Source organism: Megalobrama amblycephala, linkage group LG12 (genome assembly GCF_018812025.1).
Source record: "Megalobrama amblycephala isolate DHTTF-2021 linkage group LG12, ASM1881202v1, whole genome shotgun sequence".
Lineage (NCBI taxonomy): Eukaryota > Metazoa > Chordata > Actinopteri > Cypriniformes > Xenocyprididae > Megalobrama > Megalobrama amblycephala.
In genome coordinates, this window is record NC_063055.1 from 12327359 (window position 1) to 12344980 (window position 17622).

A 17622-nucleotide genomic window follows, 5' to 3' on the forward strand; every position below is an offset into this window, starting at 1 on the left:
GTCACAACTGCATTCTGGACTGAAAAATCACTCAAACACGCACTCAAATGATACATGCGCCCTCATTCGAACACAACAACATGCGCACAACAGACTGACAGTGCTAAGAAACAAGCCTACAGTCTGCCTTTAACTACCTGTATGGATACGTATGCAAAAGAAGACTAATAATCACTCTGCAGATACCAGTCAAAAACTAGTCTATATGCAAGGCTTGGTTACACCACAAGACCTAGGTTTTCTACAATGCAAAGTATCTTCTACCAAATCCCTTACAAACTGAAGATGAGATATGAGGAAAGGTGTGCACAAAGTAACCACGTGGTGACAATTCATGTGCTATGTACATGATCTGTGCTTAAAATAACATCAGTCTTGGTTTCTTAGCATTTCATCAGAAATGATGCTTTGATGCACATCTGTGGATAAAGGTGCAGTCATGTTTAGAATTGTTCGGCAAATTTTCACATGTGAAAATCATGTAGGAATGTATGTGATTGGGGATTTTGCTTGAGGCAAAGGTTTCCCCACGCAGGTTTTGCAACAGGTTCAAATTGGTCATGTAAATTTGCTGTGTTGAGCAACAGAAGGTTACTTATTTTGAACATAAAGTCTTTGACCAGTTTGCCATACTGATAATTTCACTTTGGCTGATTACTACTTTACTGTACTAATAACTAATCTTTCTTTTTTCCAAATTGCATGATTTTTCAATGTTATGTTCTCGGATGCACTCTAAACTGTTTATTTAGCCTTTAAACTGTCTATTATCTCTTTCAAGTCTCAAAACAAATGTGCTTATCATGGCACAGTTTAATTCTGTCAGATTTGTAGACTCCTGTCTGCCTTGTTTTAGATCCCACCACAGAAGGAGGTTTCTGGCACTATTCCTGTGAACATAGGTTGACATCTGGAGTCAGATGCTCATGTGATGATCAGAGGTGTTAGAATAGCACAAGGAGAAAGAGAGAAGACAGATGGAAAAAGAATGAGAGTTTGATGAATGAAGAGGTTTAATTGAATGATAGAGTAATCTGAGGAAAAAAAGAACACATTTGTGTATGTAACAGCTCAGCATTGCCCTGCATTTTGAGGGTCTGTGTGTTTGCGAAGTCAAGGGCCAGTTCCGAGCGAACGTTCAGTGCATGAGCTGCTATCACAACAGTGAAGAGGACATTGGAGTGCATTGTGGGTGTTGTAGCATGTTTAGTAGTAATCTTCGTAGTTCTTAGGGTTCAGGCAGTAGAGAATGGCTCCTCCGAAGGAGAAGATGGTGGCTCCCCAGGCCAGACCGTATCCCCAGTTAAACTCGTGATATATTCTCAAACTGATGGTCTCGATGAACTTGATGGGATACAGCACCAGACAGCAAGCCTGTAGGACCACTGTGAGAAACAGAGGAGTGCTGGCAATGAAATTTGCAATCATCAAAGAGACAAAAGTAGGTTAAGAACATTAAAAGTCTTCTAAATCCTCAATGGGCTTTATTTCTTGATAAGTTCCTCAACAAAGTGAGCGTGTGCCAACTTCAAAGCTATGTAAAAATCCTCTTAAAAGAGATGTGAAAATGTCTGTTTCAGATATACCTTTACATCTTTTCCCTGTGATGTGTTCATATCAAGAACAACTGATTAGTGAGGCAGCTGTGTGATGTGGCTTGGAAAAAAAAATGTTTGGATGCAAATAGTGCATTTCCTGGGTCATTAGCTACAGCAGTTGCGTCTTCGAGCCAACGACACATTTTAAATTCATAATACATGAATCCTAATTTAATGTGCATGGAGAACAAAAATGGGAAGCCAACACATTAATACATAAGTGTGTTTGTGCATGGTTGTGTTTATTTCACCTGCGGCAAAGAGCATAACTGCGACCGGTCTGTAGAAGTGTCTCCTGGAGCGAATGCAGACAGACACCAGGGCCACCAGGAAGGAAAGGAGGATAAGGAAGGCTCCACCCAACAACAAAGCCAGTGTGGCGATCTGCCAATCTGCATTAAATCAATACATAAAAACACAAATAGTAGATCAGTTTCATATCGCATTACAGAGCATGTATTATATTCATTCATATCTAATGAAAGTAAACACTCATGGGATATACACCTCATTTACAGAATTAAGACATCCATACAGTGCATGTTTACTTAGAAAAACAATGGTGTGAATGGCCCCTTAAACTATTCTTTTTACAGCCTCCAAACATGTTGGAAAGTCAATACACACAGAATGGCTCACTTGAACACTTACATCTTGGGTTTGCCTAACCGAAAGAATGAACCTCTACGGGCAGCAGAGAGCTTATTGACAATTCTGGTGGGCTAAATGGGGCATCGCGTAATGTATTCCTCCCCCCTTTTTTCCTTCCTTCAGTCCCTCTTGTTTCTGCTTTTCATTCAAGCACTCTGAGACACTCAGCTAGAGTAGGGCCCAGAAATAGCACTGAATCCTCCATGGAATGCAGGAGAGAGGAGGGGGCAAGGAGAAAGAGTCAGAGAGGAGGTGCCTGAAACAGTATGCCTGCTTCCATATCTGACGACATGAGAGTAAATGTGTGGAATCTCACATGTACTTTAGGACAACTCCTGAGGAATCTCATTAGGTAGGCATAAGGGAAACACATTATAAGTAGACAATCTCTGAGGAGTGACTTGCAAATTTCTTTAGCTATGTAGGCTGAGGGAGTATTTTTTTTTTCTTAACTGTCATTACATTATTTATAACTCAATATGTCAAATTGTTCAAATTAGTGAGTAAAGGAACTTACATTTTAGAGACGATATTTGCAATAACTTAATTTTTTGCTCCATCAACTAAAATACATCCAAAAATGCATCTCTCAAGCAAAGTAATTGTGTTTCTGAATGATTCAGGTTTTTAATGAATCAGTTAAGTGAATTATTCAAAGACTTGCTTGTAAGGACAGTCACTAGTTTCGAATCATGAATGAATCTGTGTTTGTGAACAAATCGTTTGAGCAAATGATTAATTTACTCGCTCATAAAGACAGTGGCTACACCTGAAAACTGAAAAAATGTTGCATTCCAAGGTAGGAAGGCATCAAGGCACGTCCGAATCCAAAGTTAGCTTCTAAAGCCCCTTGGCCTTTATTTGATCAATTTTTTAAGGCAGCATAGATGTATCCTTCGCTGCCTTTGATGTCCCACAATCCTATGCTTTCCATTCTTTGACAGCTGAGGTAAAAAAAATAAAGATGGAGTCTGAAAGTTGTGGTTGGCGGTCAGTTTGTGTGTAAATGTACATTTTTGACCATTGTTTTCCACTTTTGATGTCATTTCTAGCGAGAAATTACTATTGTAGTAATTAAATATTCACTTAGTTATCACCAAAGCTCATGCTATTTTGCTGTAGACCATTAACAATCAGTGTTTGTAAACAAACTGATTGAGTGGATGATTCAATGACTCGCTCATAAAGACAGTCACTTGTTTTCAATCATGAAAAGAATCAGGTGAATGAATGTTTCAGTGACTTATAAAGTCACCTACTAGCATATCAATGTAGCTTTCAGAAAGGATCACTTAAAACAAACATTTTTAATTACAGCATGTTTTGTTAGTTTTATTTTTTTAGCTTTTCAATATGTGGAATGGAGAAAATTACTTTTAAACAACAAAAAAAGAACAAAGAAGTACGTGTTTAATCGGTGCTACCTTACATCTAAAAATCTCAAAGTTGTCATTCACTTTCTATTATTCAAGGGCAAGCAATCTATTGCAACACAACCCATCATAAATAAAATCATAGTCACAGAGTGTCTGCACTGTTACACAAGTTAAACAAGAACATTACAGCAACCACTAGTCATTATTTATGTAAAGGGTTTGCTGTTTTAGGTTTAAATTTCCTCTAAAACCTGAACAATGCCTTTTATTACTTTATGAAAGAGGCCAACATCAACACACTATTGCATTAAAACTCTGCCATATATACCATATTATGATTATGTTCACAAATAAGAAGTTAGAGAAATTGCTGAAATTATATATATATATATATATATATATATATACACGCACACACACATTAAAAACAAAGATTATGATGATGTTTTTGTTTAGTTATCATGTGAAAAATAACTCAATAACTAAACCTGAGAAAGGACTCACAACATTTCATTTCAAGACGTCAATGTCTGTCTAAATAAAACCATAAAAGCACTGGATCCTGTCAATGGGCTTTGTTATTACACAGTGATATCTGTAAATAGAAACATTTTCATCAGCTTGGGAAAATGATCTATAATTTTCTCTGCTGGAAAACAATCATTTCTAGCACTAAATCATGTGAAAACATCATTTTCAGAGATGGTTGAGAGTTGCTCTGGGCTACTTCAGCTCCATTCCACCATACTATAGTTTCAAACATAAACCCTTTTACCTAATATGGTTTATGATTTGGAATAATAATTGTGTCTGTCACCGCAGGAAGTTGGAGAGAGATGTATGAAAACAGAGCTGCTGATATTTGCTTTCATACAACTAAATTCTAACACCTTGACCTCCAACCTCTCTGGATAGCCACCAAAAGCCTGCGAATCATCAACAAGAGTGTCTTTCCCCTATCTGAGAAAAAGATTTCGACTTTATGTAACCTTGAGGTCTACGTCTGAGGGGTCTCCGGCAGAATAGAGCTTATCCAAAACACCCTGCAGGACTACAGATGGAAATGAGGATACAAGATAAAAATCAAAACATTCATTACTATAATCTGTTTTTCAGCCACCAAGTGCCCCTGGCTAGTTCTTACAATCTGATACCGTGATGAGGGGAAAAAGAAGTCCAATGTCATAGACGAGAAACTGAATTACGTCAATAAGACACAAAGTCTTCGCCATTCGCAGACAGGGAGAGAAATTGGCATATAGTGCGAGCCACAGACTCTACATCGAACCGCTGCCTCTTCTCCAGTCGAGCATAACATCCGCACAAAAAGACTCTCACACACTTTGGCCACATTCCTGTTGTTTGCGATTATCTCTCCCCGAGAGCTTTCACAACCTCGGATTTCTGGTGCATGTGTGGCTGTAAAAGGGAGTCAGTTTATGTTAACATATCAATGTTGTTAAATTGACAGAGATAAACTAAAAATGATGCGCTGGACTCAGTGAAAGGTTAGGAAGCAAATATGCTGGTTCATAGAAGGCTGTGGAGTCAGCCGGTAATTGCACAGCTAATGAGATTTCGTTTAATGCACAGTGCATGACATAGAGAAAACACAGAGGAAATGGACTGACTGATTACAGAAAGCCCAAAATCAATAATGCTCTGCAGAGGAAAGCCATTCACCCAAGGCCGCTCCTTTGGTATTTTGACTGGAGCTTCATGACTTTATATGGAGTCAAACTGTGCTTTTTAAAAATGACGGGACAGGGTCCAGAGCCAAACAAGTTGTCATTGCAAAGCATACCTAAAATAACATCTTAAATCTTAACTGCTTTTGCATATCCGAGACTATACTATAAAAAATCTGGCAATGAATAACTCCACACTAACATATGAAATGGATACGCAGGGGGAACAGCCCCCCAAACTGCGGTTTATTCGCTAGCAAACCTTCACGCATGCCAGAAAGGAAGTTTCTTTTTCAGTGCAAAATGACATTTCTAGAATGCAGCACTTGTTTCCTTGGTAACTAATCTGTCCACATTAGGGCCTCTAGGGAGCTCTCCTCTCAAACTTAACCTCTCTCCTTGGCCGGTGAGGAGACTTTAACAAAGGCTCATTTTGTAGACAACAAAAGCAGAATGAAACCCCAGCTGGACCACCGATTCCATCACACATTCCCACATCATCCAAAAACCCTTCCACCAAACAAGCTGTGAATAAAATACAGTGTGCTATTAAATGGTAATGATCAATATCAATTAATTAATGAAGCATTCTTCACAAACACTGTCTCTGTAATGAATTAATCCTGGCTTGCTGTAGGAGAGTCTTTTTTTTATAAAACAGGACGAATTCAAGGTTGTTTTCCCCCAAAACCATTAGTTCAAGATGTTTTCCTTTAAACTAGAAGTACAAGTAAATAGCCCAATTATTTTTTAATTTCCTAGTATCTATACATTATACTACTATTAGAAATCAACGGTCCATTTCTGACTAGTATTTATTCCAATTGTTGTTGGTACCTATTAAGATTTTAATTGAACTATAATGTAAGAAAAAAGCAATTGAGATTAAAAAAAATGTAACTAGTAACAACTGGAATACATACTTGTGTCACGTAAGTAATTAGTATGGGCTCTTTAAAAATATGTAGGATAATAAGCTGAAATAGATACAAGCAACATTAAAATGCATAGCTAGTTTAAAGGAGTAAATATTAAAACGACTTGCCATATCTGTTTTAACCTGACTAAGAGACTAATTCTTTTTCTATTTTCTCTGTAGGCTATTTTAAAAGAGTTGGTTTGACATGTGCTGAACAATGAGTGATAATGATGCGCTAGGGAGTGAAGGGCCCCTTTTGTTATCTCATAAATCAAATATGAGCCTTCAGGTCTATGTTGCAGAGCTTACTAAAGTTAAAAAGACTGCGCACTTTTTTGTTTTTCCTGCATCTTAAAATATGTATGTGCAGCTCATCCTGTCTGAACATTGTTTACTGCAAAGTTACAAAAGTAGCGGGTCTCACCGGTCCCCAGCGTGCTGCTGCACCGCCAGGTCGCGGAGGCTGCGGGCTTCCAGCATGACTCCCACAGGGACAGGTGGTACTGGTCATCCGCGGTGACCCACGCCGGACTCAGCACGGCCCCGACATCCAGGCACAGCGCGAGGAAAATACACACCAGACCCACCAACTTCAGGGGCGTCAACGCCGACACGCGCACTTCCTCCGCTCCGCTCACGGATGAGGCCATGTCGGCTGGATGCGCCGGCGATGAGGAGCAATGTTGCGCTGGGTCGCAGAGAAGCCAGGAACGATTATCCCAGACAATTTCTTGGGATCTGCGTTTAGTGTTTTGAAGATTGTGGAGCGGCTGCGCGAGAGGGACGCTGTAACAGCTGCCCTCGCGCTCCTGTGAACGCGACTGCACTGCACATTATTGAAAAATCACTGCTGCACCTACAGGGTCCTAGTGCCTAGAACTGCCCCGTGCCTCGTCTGAACGATTCTTTTACAAAAGGTCCTATCAGTTATCGAGTCAACAATTCACTGACACATTGAACGGAGAACCGTGACTTTTCTTGTTGTAAAACGTAAATATGTAGCCTAAATGTTTTCCCTTTCCCACAAAACGTTTGGATAGCATTCATATCCATCACATGGAATCAAACACTCACGTAGCAATGTGATAAATAATCCTATAGCAGTGTTTCATTTAGCCTAGATCCGTCTAATTATTCTGAGAAAGATGTTTCATTATCTTTATGAAAAGACACATTGCTTTATGTGCGTGTTTGTGAGAGCACGAGAGATAAAGTTAGGGAATGGGAGAAAGAGCAAATGAGGGGAAAGTGTGAGAGAAATAACGAGGCGGTGACGGGACGTTCGATTTCTTTCAGCGAATCGATTCTTTTGAACAGTCCGTTTAGAACTGGTTGATTCAGCGATTGTTTTTACACGTCAAGGTATCACGCGGTCCCTTATAGGCATATTAATGCTCTAAACCGTTCTAATACAGCCATATCCCGGCACGTTTATTAATAAGTGTAGGCTTAGCTTATTTATTGTTGCTAATTTAATAGGCTAGTTCAGTTTCTTGCAGCAATGTTTCTCATTCGTTAGTCGATACTTTGAAAAAAAAACTATTATTCTGTATTTTCTGTAATTTCAGTTTTTCTGCTATTAAAGGGATAGTTCACCCAAAAATGAAAATTCTGTCATCATTTATTCACACTCATGTTGTTCCGAACCGATATGAGTTTCTTTGTTCTGTTGAACACAAAAGAAGATATTTTGAAGAATGTTGGTAACCAAAGAGTTGATGGTCCCCATTGACTTTCATAGTATGGAAAAAAAAATACTATGGTGGTCAAATGGGGACTAGCAACTGTTTGGTTACCGACATTCTTCAAAATATCTTCTTTTGTGTTCAGCAGAACAGGTTTGGAACAACTTGGTTGTAAATGATGACAAAAGTTATTTTGTGTATTCATATCCATATAATATACTACTATTTCAGTCTTTTTTACTTCACGTTTAGTTCAATGTCTTTGTAATTATTTGTGAAATTTAGCAATTTTTGAGTGAAAATTGTTTGTACACCAATTGTTTTAATGCAAAAACTCTAATATATATATATATATATATATATATATATATAGTTTCTGCAAGTAGGTCTAAATAAATGAGATGTATATCATTACAGAAGCTTGAATCACATTGGGGAAATTCCCTGACAGATATGTCAAAAGAGAGAAGAATCAATATATTATCCTCCATATAGCATAGGCTAATATTTGAGGTTATAATCAACATGTATTCAGCCTGAAAAGCTGCACATTGTTCTGAAAAGTCTGACAACAAAAGGCACCTGAAACAACATCATCAACAGCTTGGCCTTGCTAACAAAAGTCTCTAACAGAAAAAGATAAGACCCTTAATGCATTCTTAGACTTACAAAGGAAAATAACATTCTCCCTCATCGCAACCGTGTGTAACACTACAAGATAAAACATCAAATCTCTCATTTTCAAATCATCATGAATGTGCTTTTCAACTGGAAATAGTGAAAAAATTATTGATTATTTGTCAAATTAATGATTATTTGTTTAACAGGTCAAAAATACTGGTTTGCCTTGAAGGTGAAGAACACATGTAGCTAGAATGTAATAGACTGGCATTCTGAGCAATGTTTTTTCTTTTTCTTCTTTTTTTTTTACTCCAAGCAAGCACGACCACCGATTTCTCCTCTCATCTATCCGGGGCAATGGTATTTATTTTATTTATTTTGTAATTTTTATTATCAAGGGTTTTGTGAAAGAGACAAGAGAGAATGAGTCTCTCTCTCTCTCTCTCTCTCTCTGTATGTGTGTATGCGCGCGCGCGCGTGTGTGTATGTGTGTGTGTGTGCTGTATTCTTTTGCCTATAATGTCAGAAATGAACATGTAGGCTATTCCTGGAACTGATTTTTTTTTTTTTTTTTTTTTTGTCTAACAATATAAACAACATTAATTAAGATTTTGTTTGAAGGTTTTGAAGTTGTTTTAATCACATTCACTGGTTAATATCTGCCCTTTATATCAGGAAGTCAGGAAAAAATGGAGCATCTTGGAGCATTATTGATTACCGATTCTAATCATCAGAGGGAGAACAAAAGAAAACGATATAGCCCCCCAAAATGTCATTGTTGAAGATAATAGTGCAACAAGACAAAATGAGTTAGTGAGTACTTGTTTATTAATACACATGTCAGAGAAGCAGAGAGGCATTTTATTCATTACTATTGTTTATATGTAAGCTGATATAATCATTACTCAGTTCTGTCTCATATATCACACAAAAAAGGGGATTTACGAAGAAGGAATCTTGTTCAGTAATTACACCCCACACCCCGAAACCGCGTCAGCTGCTTTGTGTTCATTACCAGAGCCATGGCTCTGTTCATTACTATCCAGTTAATTCTGGCTGCTTACTGCGCATGCGCCAAATCAGGACATTGGGACTCAGCGGTACACGTTTGGGTGGAACGGGTAAACACAGTTTTTGCATATTTTATTAATCTAATTTAAAGTCGCAGACTTTTCTAATTATTACATACAAGAGACATAGCTTCAGACGCGTCGATGGTTATATTAATTTGTGTAGTTTTTATGTACAAAACCGCGTCGACAAGCTTCAGTCGATAACGTTAGTCATCGGACTGAATTAGCGACACACAATTTTGTATGCTTATCATGTTTTTAATGTCTCGAGGCGGTTGTTTTACGTTTCGATATAGTGAAAGAATAATCGTTTTGTGCTTGTCAAGAACGTATCCGTTTTTTTTTCGTGTGCCGATGGTTGAACGTGTCTTATACATGCTAGTAAGCTAACAGTCCTTGAGACATACAGAATGATTTATGTTTTTGGACATATTTTTGCTGTTTATTGTAACTTAACATAAGGACTACGCTCTGCAATGTTTTATGTCAAAATCCATCTTGAATGTTCCTGTTGTTTTGACTTTGAGAAACTGAAAATGCATGAGCACAAGTGATATAAATGTGTGGTCGTTGATTAAATCTGGTTATCTGTTCTGTCATTCTCAAGGTCCAGTTTCCCTCTTTAAAAAGCTGCAGGAATCATGGGAGCCGGTGAGTCCTTTTATGCTTTATTTCGTGATATTCTCAAGGACGCTATTTTGTGTTTCTTAACGTTGCTAAGATATGTAACGTTAGTGGGTGTGTATGCTGAGCCTGCCTAGTGATCTGATGGCTGTCACGTAAAGGACTTCTGTCAGTAATTTCCAATTAGTATTAGTTACATATTAGTTATCAACAGGGGTCTCGGCCTACATAGCGCCTCTAATATTTAATCCATGCCTAATCTGATATTTATGGATCACAATATAGCATCTGTTTTATTTCTCCCACTCTCAATGGTGAGGAACAGTAGGCTACTCTTTTACAGGCTTCCTGTGCCCGGGAGGAACGGGCATTTCAAAGAAACCACTTTGTCAGTCATAGCAGCCCCCCTCATTGTTTCTGTGCTGTACGCTTATTGTTTGTGTCTATGCCAGTGTTCCTGCCAGCAGATGCCGCGCACTCGGTGCTGCGGAGGCTCCCGAGAGCAAACTTCTTCTTGGAGGAGATGAAACAAGGGAACATCCAGAGAGAATGCAGAGAGGAAATCTGCAATTATGAAGAAGCCAGGGAGGCGTTTGAGAATGATGAGAAAACGGTGAGTTTGGGGTAGTTTTGTGCATCAACTTGAACATTCCGCTCTGTGGCATTTCCTCTTAACAGGAAATGAGCATTGTCGACAGGAAAGGCTCACTGGGTACACATTTTCTCGGGGTGGCTAATTAGGCATTATTCAGAGTAAGGATGTTTGGGTTGAGTTCTTGCAGGAGTTTACACTGTATATTCAAAATGACAGAACAACGATAAGATGAAAAATGGCGTAATGTGTGCATTTGAGTCAAGGGTAAGGTTGGATGATTTGAGGGGAAAATGTAATTCTGATTTTTTTTGTAATCAATATATGATGAAGATAATTTTATATTATGTAATGCATAATATTATTGTTTTCATTATTATTAAAAACTAAAAATATTAAATGAAACAAAGTCAAGAATTAAATAAAAAATAATAATTTTACAGTACAACTTTAAAATTAAGCAACCCAATCTCACATCACAGGCAGAGTTCGCGTGTAGCAGCATTTAATTTGAAGTGTGAACCAAGACTCTGAAAACACTAGATCGTTTACTATTCTCATGTAAAAGAATAGAAGAATAGATTTAGAATTTAATAATAGGCTCCAACTCATGATTCGAAATCATGAGTTGGAATTTGAATTGAATTGGACACACCCCACAGGAATTTGAATTGAAATTTGAATTGGAATAACAAGAGAAGAATTTACTGAATTGTAATTGAAAGAAATTCAGCACAGGTGATTTATTCTGGAAAATGAAGTGTTTGGTCCACAAAAGTTCATTTAAATGGATAAACTGAATACAAATATCTTTAGGTGTAACTTCTGTCTATCGTCCTAACTGTTCATCTGTCCCTCAAACTTCAGGGCTTTTCTTCAAAACTGTTAAATAAGCCAAGATTTACTAGTAGTAGACTTTACTAGTTATTTTCAATACAATTTAGTTGTACTTCTTTACATTCAAATTTCAGATGCAATTCTACAATTCTGTCACGTTTCAGTTTAGTTTTGGACTTTCAGTTTGTATTTTGATCAGTTCCTTTGTTCAGTTTCCCGCCTCCTTATGCTATGGTAACCGTTAGTAGTTTAACTTGAATCAGATGTGTAGTTAATTACTTTGTTTGTGTCTGCTATTTGAATTGTGCCTTGACTTTCATTATCTGTCTGATCACCGTTATGTTAAGAAGCGGTTTTCCCTGTCTGTTTCCTGGTTCTTGAGTAAGATTATTAAAGTTTATTCCTTGGATAAAGTCTTCAGTCTGTTCCTGAAAACGCCTACTGTGATAACATCATGTTTGCTGTCTCGATTCAAATTCAGTAATTAAATTATAATTCAAAAGCCATTATCAACTCAGTTTTGTATGGTGAACAGTCATTGCTTTGTTTTGTTGTGCATGGTCTTGGTTATTAGTCATAATGACATTGTGTGGGGGTTTTGTTTGGAATACAAACAAATGACTTTTGCTTATTTACATTTACGCAGACAGTGTCCTTACGTCACTGTTTCTCTTTCCCGTTGTGACCCTCACAGAGGCGGTTCTGGGAGGAGTACCAGCGTGAGAGCAGCCCCAGGCCTGGCGGACTGGAGTCCATCGCTGGTGGCGTTCATTCCCTGTACCTGATCTTACCGCTGCTACTGGTTTTGCTGCTCATTGCTGCAGTTTCCATCACGGTTTGGAGATGCCACTCACGCAAAAGATCCCAGCAAAGCCCTGCCATTGGGCGTCCACAAAGAGACACAACCCTATCTGTGGTGTCAATGGACCAGTGGGGTCGGGACTACCATCCTGACATCAGTCCTCACTCGGAGATCAGTGGCCACAGTAGCCCCGCCTACCCCGGCGCAGACCTCACACCTGGGCGGGGCAGCCGGGGTGACCCGCCCCCTTCATATGAGGAAGCTGTGGGTCATACAGATATACAGATTGAAGCAGAGCCTCCACCACAATATGAAGACATCATCAGTAACCACGGTAGCACGGTTGCCATCTCCCAGGGAAAGTGACGGATCTTCCAGGCAAGCCAATGCATTTTGAGGCCTCCACCCATACTGTAAACCCTTAGTGCTATACTTTTTTACAACTACACTTACTTTCAGTTCCAGCACTAACAAACAGCTAAACCGCTTTACTTGCACTCTTAAAAATAAAGACATTTATGGTTCCACAAAGAACCTTTAACATCCTCATTTTCTTCACACTAAGAAAAAATGGTTCTTTTAAGAACTGTTTGCTGAAAGGTTTTTTTGGCATTGGTGTGAAAATCCCCTTTTGGAACCTTTATTTTTAAGAGTGTAGTATGAAGAGAAAACAACAAATGCAATTTTATTCCAATACTGTAAACATTGGATTTCAGATTTCAGAGACGATTGCAGAACTCATGACAGCTTGAATCCTGACCCAAGTCCAAATCCAATGACAATGAAGTACTGTAACATGAACAACTCACTCCCATTCTTCTTAGTTAGATGTTCTGAATTTCATAGGACTTACTAAGAAATGAGCTAAACATTTTTTCCCAGTTGTGGCCTCTTATTGGACCATTTAGAACAATGATACTAAATCATCAGATTCAGTGTGGAAAAAAAAAAATTGCACAATATTTTCAGGAAGTGGTATATTTTAATGTTTACTGACATGCTAAACTTTAAGGTTCATTGTAACCTTCAGAGATAACCATCTCAGTTTAGGCTATCTCTGTAACCTTTCTAATTGCATAGTCGCCTCTATGCACTGGACTCAGAGAATCAGTGAAACATATTAGGCTGATTTTGTTTTTCTCTAGTTGAGGTGTTAAACACTGTGTGTTAGATTTAGTTAACATGTTGGAAACTTTTCAGCTGAATTGATAACCATTAACAAGGTTTGGTCAATGTTATCAGCAACATTGTTCCAAGCATAATTTTACAAATGCAATCCTGATTTTATGTAGCATCATGGTTTCTGAATAAGCCTAAGTCGACACCAGGGGTCCGTTCTTCGTACGTTGCTAACTCCGTTAGCTGGATTTGATTTATGATGATTTGGCATGATCTGGGATCGTTTTAGTTCTTTGACGCTCATCCTGGACTTGCTGTCGTAGCAACAGGTCCATGAGCTGGCATATTTCATGTAAACAGGATTAGATTGCATCTAAGTGAAGGTGATGCTTAAAGTCTGTCCTAGCCACTGCTACTTTCTTACAAGAGTACCCTAATGTGAACCAGGGACAATAATAATGATTTAAAAAATAAATTTGCAAATAATATTATAATGTTGTGTAGTCTACCATAATATAGACACAGCCAGTTTTACTCATTGAGAGAGTTATTCGTGAGGGAATAATTACCTTATAATTTCATTGGGGTCTTATACACATGATGTAGGTTACATGCATCTATGCCATGCGCGCATTAATTTGAACCGCGACAGCTGTTAAGGGAGTGGCTTGATGCAGCGCACGAGATGCAGATAACTTGATCTTAACCCTTAAGAAACTTTAATTAATGCTGTCCCGTTACAAATCTGCTTCAAAGGTAAAATTAAGGTTCCGAGTATCGATAAATCTGCCCTTTTCGAGGAACACATAGTAATCTCAGACAATTTAGTCCAGATATTTTAATCTAATCCACAAATTTGTTTAAAGAACTAAATTAGCCAGAGTTCAGTTATCACAAATAGAAGATCTGGCATCTGTTAAATCATCTCGGATGTATTAAGCGAGGTACGAAGAACGGACCCCAAATCGGTGTGTGTGAAGTTTTGGTTTGCTGTAGGAAAATATGATACTGAGCTATTGTATTGTACAAGTGTGGTTTGAGTTTTGTCTTTTCAATGAAGCCACATTAAGTTCCATGGCAAGACATGGTAGACTAAGTGTCTATGCAACAGTGCTCTCCTTTCTCTCCATGTTTTTGGAGCCGTTTACATGGTCACAGCCTTGTGAAATTAATTCTTATTGTGGCCAAGGATTAAGCAGGCATATTAAGCATCCCAAGCTGGGAATACTAGGACAAGCAAGATAAATTGTCAACCGTGGAGGTGATTAAGGAACAAGAAGCATGCTTTTTGTTTGTTGTGAGCTGTGTGCAGACTTTCTTTTAGATTTGTTTTAGAGTATATAACTTGTGTTTTGTTTCTCTAACCTCTTAGAGAATGTTAAAAATAACAGTTATTGACCAAACTGGTAACTTTTTTTACTTGTTGAAGGTTGATTTCGCATTTGATTTAGCTTTCACACTATAGTTTTGGGTCTGAATCGTGGTACGTTTGCATTAACCACGTGAGCACTAGCAGCTGTTTACCACTTTAAAGAGGGTCCACTTCAAAGCATAACTCCTTTTTTTTTTTTTTTTTTTTCCCATGACAAATGATTTTTCAGTAACACTTCACTTGTAGCCTTTATGTATAATACATTATAAAGGCGTTTGTCTTGTCTTAATGCATTATTTTTTTTAAATGTGTAACAATGAATAGATAATGTATTATATAACAGTTGCACTTATTTATGAGACCATAAGGTGCTTTACATGGCGTAATGCGTTAAAATACTTTTTATTAATAATGTGTTATATAAAGGCTTCAAGTAAAGTGAATTTTTTTTTTTTTTTTTTTTTTTTTCCTCTTGAAAAGTTTGACTGTTAAACGATTTTGGATATTTGACACTAGCTTTCAGGTTGGGCTTGTCTGAGTGTTTAACAGCAAGCGGACACCTTTTACCTCATACCATTTTCTTCTTGGTTTCATACTCTGGTTTTCACCTCAGGCCCCAGCTAAACTAAACAAAAACCAAGAGAATTTCAGATTAGGATCAAATTATGGGAACAAGCCGTCCCCTGAAATGAAGAAAAAAAAAAAACTCAAGGAAACATTCAGTATTAAATATCAGGAAAGTGTGTGTTTATGGGTGTGAGGGGGAAAAAAAAGAACATAATGGAAAACAGTCATGCATTTGTATTTATTCAGTAACTATGAGTGAATGCACTTTTTTTCAGGGCACCAATCGCTCTTTGTAAAGGAATATTATTTGATGTGTAAAGGAATATTAATTAATGGAAACGATGTGATAAATGACTAAAAAAATATATGGCAAGGCTGTTTGGTTTATCCTCTTGGATTTGTACAGCTTATATTCTCAGTTCATCGACATGCTCAGCTGACATAAATATGCAATAAAATACATCACCAGCACTAACTCCAGAAAGCTTTGTGAAAATCAAAACAGTCTCACTTTGCCTAAAATGTTTGTTTTCAACGATATTGTGAAATGAGACTGCCGTCACTTGAAATACAGTCTGATGATGTTGCAAGTTCATTGATTTTGACAGATGTTGCTGTATATTTGCAGGCTGATATTTCTGTGGTAGTTAAGAGTGACTGTGGTGGTGTTTATTGCTTAAGCCTTACTCAGAGATAGATTAAAAAATGTATATATAAATGTGTTAAGAACAAATTTAATTTTTTGTAATGATTGAGCTTGACTTTTTATTTTTAATAAAAGTTTTTTGGCCCTCAGTTCTCTGACTTTGTTCTTCCACTGCTCCGTAAACTGTTCAAATAAATCAGTTCAACAAAATTGTTTTATTCAGCAAGGTTAAATTCATCTAAAGTGACAGTAAAGACTTTTACATTGTTACAAAAGATTTTTAATTCAAATAAATTCTGTTCTTTTGAATTTTCTGTTAAAGAATCCTGAAAAAATGTATCATGGTTTACACAAAAATATTAAGCAGCACTGTTTTTAATATTGATAAGGGAAGAATCTCTTGAGAACCAAATCAGCATAATAGAATGATTTCTGAAGGATCATGTGACACTGAAAACTGTCATAAAAATGAAAAGTGTAATGCTGAAAATTCAGCTTTGCCATCACAGGAATAAAATGTATTTTAAATATATTAAAATACAAAGGGTTATTTTAAATTGTAATGATATTTCACAATATTAATATTTTTACTGTATTTTTTTTTATCAAATAAATGCAGTCTTGGTTGAATGCAAGACTTATAATAATTTAAAAAATACAATAAATAAAAAATAATTTGCAATGTTTATTTTTGTTGTCAGACTAGAAGTCTAATATAACATTATGAGCATATTATAAATATCTACTATATGTAAAATGTACAAAGTCTTTGTTTTTTAGTATTCCCTATTATTTAAGTTTAACAAACCCAGATGAGTTATAATGTTCCTCCTTTAAAATTCAGTCTAGTTTCAACAAATCCATTAACCCCTTTGTGCCCATTTTTTTTCTGAATGGTTTCATGCAGGTGTTAATAGTATCCTATGTGAACATGTTCTGCATTTATTTTCCCCAGGTTTTGTTTTCTTTTTCTTGAAAAACATATTTGAATGTTTGGCAACTATAGTTGCTGGTGGGCAAATATTTTGTATGCACCCCCTTAATGTAAAATTTTAATAGGAGGAGAACATTTGGCATCTAACTCAAAATAACTGCTTTCAACAGATCAATCTTTATTCATAAACAGATTTATGTATAAAAGTCGAAGAACATTTGCATTTAGTTGTATTTAGCTTATAATCTCTTGAATATGAAAAACAACCAACAACAAATCCATTTGTCTTAAAGTGGTGGAACATAGTGCAGAACAAAGTGCAACCATTAATTTGCCCCAGCAGGGTAGTGTGTATCAAAAAGTTAAATGAAAAATAATTAATTAATTAATAGAATGAAAATAAAAAAAATTACATGGGACATGGGGGTGGGACAGTAGAGCTGTGAAAAGATTGCTCTCTCATCTCCTCCTTCTGGCAGATTTATTCATTTTATTTTATTTATAGAGATGTCAGTTAA

The 17622-nt window shown here is 37.1% G+C and overlaps 2 protein-coding genes across 2 annotated transcripts; one reads left to right on the forward strand and one right to left on the reverse strand.

Moving 5' to 3' along the window:
• Positions 1 to 989: 989 nt before the first annotated feature.
• On the reverse strand, positions 990 to 7099 carry tmem47 (transmembrane protein 47). Its single transcript, XM_048208873.1, has 3 exons — positions 6657 to 7099; positions 1850 to 1990; positions 990 to 1385 (listed from the first exon to the last, which is right to left on the reverse strand). The coding sequence occupies exons 1-3, from the start codon at positions 6880 to 6882 to the stop codon at positions 1207 to 1209; spliced, it is 546 nt and encodes a 181-aa protein (XP_048064830.1). The 5' UTR covers positions 6883 to 7099; the 3' UTR covers positions 990 to 1206.
• Positions 7100 to 9545: 2446 nt separating this feature from the next.
• prrg1 (proline rich Gla (G-carboxyglutamic acid) 1) lies at positions 9546 to 16319 on the forward strand. The gene is made up of 4 exons (XM_048208799.1): positions 9546 to 9659; positions 10219 to 10262; positions 10688 to 10848; positions 12359 to 16319. Exons 2-4 carry the CDS (start codon positions 10253 to 10255, stop codon positions 12830 to 12832), a joined length of 645 nt encoding a protein of 214 aa, XP_048064756.1. The 5' UTR covers positions 9546 to 9659; positions 10219 to 10252; the 3' UTR covers positions 12833 to 16319.
• The last annotated feature ends 1303 nt before the right edge of the window (positions 16320 to 17622 follow it).

Excerpts from the sequence above, each read along its gene's own strand:
- tmem47 (XM_048208873.1), bottom strand. The coding sequence starts at position 6,882 with ATGGCCTCATCCGTGAGCGGAGCGGAGGAAGTGCGCGTGTCGGCGTTG. Across the intron at positions 1,991-6,656 it reads CAGCAGCACGCTGGGGACCG|ATTGGCAGATCGCCACACTG; the intron begins GTGAGACCCGCT and ends GATTTAATGCAG. Across the intron at positions 1,386-1,849 it reads AGTTATGCTCTTTGCCGCAG|TGGTCCTACAGGCTTGCTGT; the intron begins GTGAAATAAACA and ends TGTTTCTCACAG.
- prrg1 (XM_048208799.1), top strand. Across the intron at positions 10,849-12,358 it reads TTGAGAATGATGAGAAAACG|AGGCGGTTCTGGGAGGAGTA; the intron begins GTGAGTTTGGGG and ends TGACCCTCACAG.